At 32.9% G+C, this 7,621-nt stretch overlaps 1 protein-coding gene across 1 annotated transcript; it reads right to left on the bottom strand.

Annotated features, from left to right (window-relative positions):
• Positions 1–342: 342 nt before the first annotated feature.
• LOC146957539 (uncharacterized) lies at positions 343–2,938 on the bottom strand. Its single transcript, XM_085736983.1, has 3 exons — positions 2,732–2,938; positions 2,231–2,643; positions 343–1,775 (listed from the first exon to the last, which is right to left on the bottom strand). Exons 1-3 carry the CDS (start codon positions 2,798–2,800, stop codon positions 509–511), a joined length of 1,749 nt encoding a protein of 582 aa, XP_085593109.1. The 5' UTR covers positions 2,801–2,938; the 3' UTR covers positions 343–508.
• Positions 2,939–7,621: the final 4,683 nt, after the last annotated feature.

Below are 7,621 nucleotides of genomic sequence, written 5' to 3'. Positions count from 1 at the left end.
AAATTGAATGTAACCAGACAAAACATGTGAAAAAGACGAGGCATGCATCTACTGTTCCTCCCATCGACTACTGTTCCATGGCATCAGTAATTAAGCCTTATCTATCAATTGCCATATAAAATAGTAAATATTTTTTCATTTAATTGCCACAACTTCTCTCAAATGAAATTATGCATTTATATTACTAATATTAACATTAGTAACGTGCTAAACTTCTAGTTCTAGTTGATCACTTCTATTTTAGCAAGTTTTTAAACACAGACCAAATTCCAAAAGTAGACTATTGAAAACTGATATTTTGTGCACATAACAAATGAGTTATAAAATAAAAGCATATTGTAATTTGTAGACCAAAATTAATTAATTAATAAATATTTCCCCGGCTATTCAAAATTTAATTTATCCATTTGTACATAAAAGTAACCAATAATCAGAGAGATATTTTTGTGCCGGATAAAAACAAAACATCCCAAGTCCCCAACCAACCAATGAATCAATTCAATTCAATTCAACAACTAAGAGCCTCGTACTTCACTGGAATTGACCTATTACTAAACCTTTGTGAAAGCAAGTTCCCCACCACCGTTAGATCACGGCAAAACACTCCTTGAAACACCGTTGGATTCACTATGCTTGGTGATGACATTGCATACTTTTCCTCCAACATTTCTTCTCTACTTTTCTTTTGCAACACTTCAACAACTGAATTCACATTAACATTAACATGTGCATTTGAAGAAACTTGAGTAACATGTGCATTTGCATTTGTTTGTTGTAACTGTAGAACCATTTTCTTCTGTTTCTCAGCTGAAGCTTCTTCTTCAAGAATTGTATTCATAACATTTGTATAACCTTTTTGAAGCAGCCTATACAACAACATGGAAGCCATCCTTGCTCTATCCTTAACCGATTCAAGATCACGTTCATCCGCGAGTTCACACCGTTCGATGAAACCAATAGCTTTCTCTGGTTTATGTTTCAAACTAAGCAAAAGATGCGCCCGTTGCAATTCCGAACGGGCACAACCACGTCGTAAACCAATCAAACCATGATAATCCACATTACGCGGTTCACCACAAGACAATTTTTGTTTCAATTGTTGAATTTTCGCGGTTAAGGTACATAACTTCCCAGGAATCTCATTGTAACGAACATTATGTCGTTTCCATAACGGTCCAGCAAGTTTTCGATCACGCAAAATTGTGTTGTATAGAAGCTTCAAATGTTCAAGATCATGTAGACAATCTTGATAGCAACGAATTGTTTCTAGAATTGAAGCTCTAGCTTCAAGAGCTTGGATACATGTAGGGTCTAATGATAGTGTTCTGTTACAATCAGCAATTGAATCAGCAATTCTACCTGCTGAACGAAAAGCAGAGGCTCTATGCATGTAGCATTCAGCAAGGAAGCCTTGAGGAGCGCCGCGGCGGCCATCAACAATTTTCGAGAAGTGACGGATGGCTTCTGAGTGGAGTCCTGCGTCCATTGCGGCTATTGCAGCCGCACGTCGACGCAGGAGGAATTTTATGTGTGCTAGGAGTTGGTTTACAGTTTCAGATTCTGATAAAGGACTTTTTGGGGGAGTGGTTGTTGATTGCTTTGATACCGCGCCATCACCGGAGAACGGTGAGCTCCATAAAGAGAAACTGTCGTCGGACCAACAGATGCTCTCGCGACGAAATGCCGCGCTCGCGAGGCGTTTTCCGGTCTGGAGAAGAACCATTGCATCTTCCATTAGGCCTAAGTGACAACATGCTTTGCCCAAAACCAAGTATCTGAAATTCACATTAACAAAATTTAATCAAAATCCAATAAAAATTAACATTAACTTAATCAAACAAAGCACTGTAACTGTTGAAAAATTAAAAAAAGCCTAGTGTGTGATTATAAAAATAGAACAAGTCTGTTACCAAACCAAAACAGTTGAAATATGTGAACCAAATTACACAACTTTATAATAATGCATTAAATATTGATTGGTCTTCCTTGTTATACCTTTTAATGTGCATTGAATTTGATAGGAGATTTAAAAGCAAGTGTGGGGAAATTTTCATTACTAGCTGGCATATGCATTAATTCAAACCCCATGATATTGGGGACTCCGATCTAATCTCAGAACTCATTAAATTAAAACTGAACTTCATAAAGTAAAAAAATTTCAAAAAATCCATAGACAGTAAAAAGATTACAAAAATCAATGAAAGTTAGTGTAGTAAATTTATTTTTTTACCTCCAATATCCTTCATTGTCATAACTTTTACAGAGACCAGCCATGACACGTTTTTTCAAATCAGAAACAGAGAAACACTTGAAGTAACTCTGATCTGGAGCAGAGGAATCCGATGAAGAAAGTAACTTCACACCTTCTCTTGAAAGCTGTTGAGAAGAACCATCAGAAGAAGAAGAAACAGAGCCAGAATCATCATTAGCCATTTTCAAACTTGGAATATAATCTTGAAGCATATTTGCCACGTCTTTGAATCTTCTCAAATAGAGCAAAGATCTTGCTTTCATCTCTAGGGCTTGATCTGAACTTGGAGATATAGCTAAAGCTGCGTCTAGAAGACTTACAGCTGAAACAATCTCGTTGCGTTCTTGTGTTGCAATGAGTGTTCTTGCATCTTTGATATATTTCTCAACAATCTATAAAACAAAAACAAAAAATATTCAGACATGTTTTGAGAATGAAAAAACAAAACAAGAATTTAAGGTGAAATATTTTGAGGTTTACCTTACGGTTTGTGAGCCACCAGTGTTGTTTTTTCTCTGTTGAATTGAGAAAGGAAGTTGTGACAGCCATTTTTGTTTGTTTGGGTTGAAAATGGTGGGTGATGTGGGTGAAGAAGATTCAAGGTTGAATCATGAAAATATCAAAACAGAACACTATTTGAGGTTTTGGTTTCTTCTCTCACACCTAAAGTGTGTACTTGATGACTATGCTCTAGAAATAAAATGAAAGGAAATATATAGGGGGGTGAGGCAATGAGAAAGAGAATGGGGTTTGAGTTTGAGAGAGAAAATATATAATGAGTCACAAATAATGGTTTTTTTTATATTATTTGTTTGAGTTTCATTTCTAATATAATATAATATAGTATGATATAATAAATAAATATATTAGGGGAAATGACATCAGCTCTGAGGTTTTTTTTTAATGAAATCAGTGCCAAGGTTGTTGTTAGAGAAATAAAATAAACTTGTTAAAAATAAATTGTTTGATAAAAAAGTTGTTAGTCTTTTTTGGACAAATAAAAAATATTTATCATATAAAAATGTAAAGGCATAGTAATTTTTTTAAAGAAAATATTTTTTTCCTTATAGTTCAAATTGGACATATCAATACATAGGTGTAGTTGTCCTAATTAAAACTAAATTTAATTTTGATATATTGTCAATATAAAAGTTCATAGTCAATCAAACTTATATGTCACATAATTATTGATAAATGTAAAATATTTTTAATAATATGAGTTTTACAATGACAACACTAAGAATTAAATCCATTTAAAACTAATACAAGAAAAAATATTAAAAATTTTGAGTATTACTTATTTGAAAAGCAAAAGTTTTTGTTTTTTCTTCAAGAAATTCTAATGGTGAAACTAACACATATTACGAGCTGGCAAATAGAAACTTGCATATTCAGTTTTTCTTCTAAAGATTCTAACGGTGAAACTAATGATGAAACTAACACATATTATGTGCTGGCAAATAGAATCTTGCATATTCAAATTTTCGCCTCAATGTATCAAACATTTTCTAGTTTTTTTTTCTTGTGTAATACTTTGTGTCGAACAAAATTGCAATCTCTTTGTTTAAGAAAAAAATACTACAAATTATAGTTACGATAACTATTTAATTTTTCCTTCGAAAAAGAAAAATATTTTATTTTAATTCTTTAATATTAATTAACATTTTACCAAAAGTGAACTTCCCCTCATTTTTTTTACTATAAGTGACTTAGAAGGTAATATAAATAAACATGAAAAAAGGAAAAAAAAATGGCACCAAGGAAAAGAAAAAAAAAACCTTGAGGCTTGAAAGAGACCTTGAGTTCTTTGACAACAACCTTGACCCTTATGTAAAAGCTTTCATCCTTCAATTCTTAGCTGGCAACACACCATAGATTCTTTCTCTCACATCAACCTAAACTGTTGCCTTGTTGTAGGTTTATGACCCTAAAATTTATGATTTAATTTCATTCTTCGTAATTACGGGAAAATAGTTACTATGTTTTTTATTTTATTATTAAAAAAAAAAAGAGTTACTACTATGTTTTTTATTCGTATAGCCGGTTACGGTTATCCATCACGGGTTCAACTACCGGCAAAAGAAAAGTCAAGCAAGTTGCCCCAAAATTAAGCAAAGGGTGTGAAAAGCACCAAAAGGTTATTTATTTCTAATAACCACCTTAAAATTAGTATGGTTTAAGCCTTGTGCACGTTGACTTAAATATTTGTAATTTGATAGCTGATAAATTATCATGATTCATGACATGACACTACTCTTTTATTCTCTTTTCTATAACACCATGATTAATTAACTCAAACATCACTCAACATGCTTGGTTGAGAAATAAAAAAAGTAGATGAAAGTGAAGGAATAGTATCTCCGCTTGTGATCTTCAAGTTTAGTTAAGGAATAATGGAATAAACATGGCAAATTTCTTATGATAAATATTGCCCAACAACTCGCACAAATCATCCCTTTCAAAGAAAAAAAGAAACTCACACAAATCATAAACAATGTTGAAAACTTTCAATGGTACACGATGTCACAAGTCTAAGCACAAACCCTTGTCTTTCGATAAATAAATAGTAATAAATTTGAGTAAATTATACTCATCTCTAAGATCATTTGCTTATATTATTCTTCCTTCTAAAGACAAATATAAAGTACTTCATAATGAACATTGATAGTTGGCTCAACCACAAAATCACGGATTCAACTTAGACATGACAATGGGGTAGGACGGGGATGAGTTTCACCTTTCCCATCCCTGTTTTCGATTCTCATATGCTTACCTGTTACCCTACCTAGTCCCCGACGAGTATGGAAATCCCTCCAAACCCAAATTTGCCACAGTACGTGTCGATGTAAATCGCTCAAAACCCTCACCAAGGCTTTTCCACAAGGTAGAATCATAAGGTTACAAGAGACCATAATGGCATTATGTTTACCATACTTGGCGAGAAACACCTTGCACCAAAGATCATATGGGTTTTTTTTTGATAATATTCCACACCATTTTCAAGAGGAAAACCTCATCCATACGATGTGGTCTCTTAAAAGCTAAACCCCAATCTATCTTTGCATGGCAGCACACGTCCCAATTCACCAACTGGACTTTTCACTCCTGCTCAGTTTCTCCCCAAAGAAACCCACACTGAATTCTCTCTATCTCATAACAAATGGTCTTGGGAATCTTTGCAGATTGTATATCGTAATACAAAATAGAGCTAATAAGTTGTCTATAAAGAGTCTTCCTGCTAGACTCAAACATTGTTGTTTCCATCCACTCAGTCTTTGCTGGATTTTACAAGTAATGTGATTAAATTTCCTTTAGTGGATCTTCCAATCGTTATGTTGGCTCCAAGGTATTTACTTGTTCTTGTAACTTGAGAGAAGCCAGTGTGTTGAAGAATATCTTCACGAATATGATTATCAACATTCTTTGAAAATAAATGTGTTGTTTGACTGTTAATCTTTTGACCAAACGTTTGTCAGAAAAGAATCAAATAGTGCATAACACAATGAGCTTACTCTGTAGAGGCCTCTGCAAAAAGGAGAAGATCATCAACAAAAAGATGGTGAGAGATTTAGAGACCATAGCTGCCAACACACATTGGTTTCCAATACTCAGCTTCAACCTAATCAACAATAATGTGTGAAAGTCTTTTTTATTACAAATGACAAATAAATAGGGAGAAAGGATCTTCTTGCCTTATACTTCTCAAAGGACTAAAACTTTTAGATTTCTCATCATTTGACATAATTTTATAGCTAGGAGAAGAAATATAATGATGAATTTGAGACAGAGGATCTCTTTGCCTTATACCTCTAGTGTGACGAAAGCTTATTCAAGTTACTAGAAGTGATTTTATTTGAGATTCTTTACTCTATTTATTGGTTAACTTAAGTGCAAAACAATTAATGATACAAGAGTTATATTGAAAAGTAGTTCATGTAATCTTTAGTTAAAAAAAGGAGTCAATATAATCTTAAATTTTCATAATAACACGAGTCTCTTTAAAAGAAAAGTCATGTTAATAAGTGTTCTTATGACACTTGTTAAAGAATTAAAAAAGAAATTTTGTTAAAAATAATATTTTTTTACTTTTTAAAAATTGACTACACAACTTTGAACATTTGTTAGGAGCATTTTCAATAAGATACAAAACTAATTAATTTAAAAAGCTACATAAAGAACAATATTAACAAATGGAAATATTAATGGATTGTAAGAAATACGGTCTTGTCTCATAAGCAACTAGATTCATATATGTTTGAGGTTTTTTCCATTGATTTCTTTCACTGAAGTTAATCCTATTTGAAGGTAAGTGAGAAATTATACTTAGTCACATCTTTCAACTGATTTTTGAATTTTAGTTCATCACATTATAACAAACTTATTTTGTTAGACTCAAAATCCATTGGTACTTTTGGGTGGGTTATTTTTGCTTTTTATTTCACTTACATTGATTAATGAATACACATGAAATTTGATAGAAAGCCAAGATTGGTTTGTCTTTAAGTCACTCTATCTACCCTTTCTGTTGCCTTCCCCTACAATACTACTTCTACTCAGCTCCTGCAATCTCAAGCCTTGCCATTGCCAGTCTCCCCCCTTACCCAAGCTTGCCATGTCACCCTTCAATGTTACCCTCTCTCCACGTGGCAATCCTGGATTTTGGACCCCCACATTAGTGGACCCCCCTCAATATCATATATATCAAGAATTTTTAGATAAGCTTGAGTTTTTGGACATGGTCTAATTGATTTTTTTTTTTGTCATTGCTACATTTTGTGGATAGCATGATCAATGATTCGAGCATGGGATATAAACCTGAGGATAGTTCAATCTCTTGAATAATATTTTTTTTTGGTTTCATTTCACATGCATTTCTTTAATAATTCAAACGGAATTCCATTTCAATAATTCATATATGTAAATGTAAGAATAGATAAACTTAAATTAGAATTAAAGGATAAGGGCTACATGTACATTAAGGAAGCTGACACTCTCATAAATAAAATGGTGAAATGGTAACATTAAGGGCTACATGTACAAATTAGTACAGTGATTTATTATCCTCACACTGCATTTGTTGATCAACAGTGATATATATGCCATTAATGCTGAACAAAATTTGTTGTTGGTAGTAAATAGTAATACTGCGCATCAGTTGCTACAGAAGGGCTACAATTGAACCCTCCTAAGGACAAGGCACACAGGCTCTCTTTTGTTCAAATAATAATGATGGGGAATTCTTCCAACTTTGAATGTAATGAATTAAAATAACTTCAAATTCTTGTATTCATTAATTTGGTGTGTTAGTTTCCTTTACTTCATAGGGCACGCCTACCATACCAATTTCTTTTGTGTTAGATTTCCTTTCAT

This window comes from Medicago sativa, chromosome 1, assembly GCF_051527215.1.
Source record: "Medicago sativa cultivar Bolivia chromosome 1, Bolivia_mono, whole genome shotgun sequence".
Classification (NCBI taxonomy): domain Eukaryota; kingdom Viridiplantae; phylum Streptophyta; class Magnoliopsida; order Fabales; family Fabaceae; genus Medicago; species Medicago sativa.
The sequence above is the reverse complement of the archived record's forward strand: the minus strand, read 5'-3'. Positions and strand labels throughout refer to the sequence as shown.

What these genes read in the sequence shown, in the direction of transcription:
- LOC146957539 (XM_085736983.1), bottom strand. Translation starts at nt 2,800, where the DNA reads ATGGCTGTCACAACTTCCTTTCTCAATTCAACAGAGAAAAAACAACAC. An exon ending in GGTGGCTCACAAACCGTAAG is followed by an intron (nt 2,644 to 2,731) that starts GTAAACCTCAAA and finishes TTTGTTTTATAG; the next exon opens with ATTGTTGAGAAATATATCAA. An exon ending in GACAATGAAGGATATTGGAG is followed by an intron (nt 1,776 to 2,230) that starts GTAAAAAAATAA and finishes TGTGAATTTCAG; the next exon opens with ATACTTGGTTTTGGGCAAAG.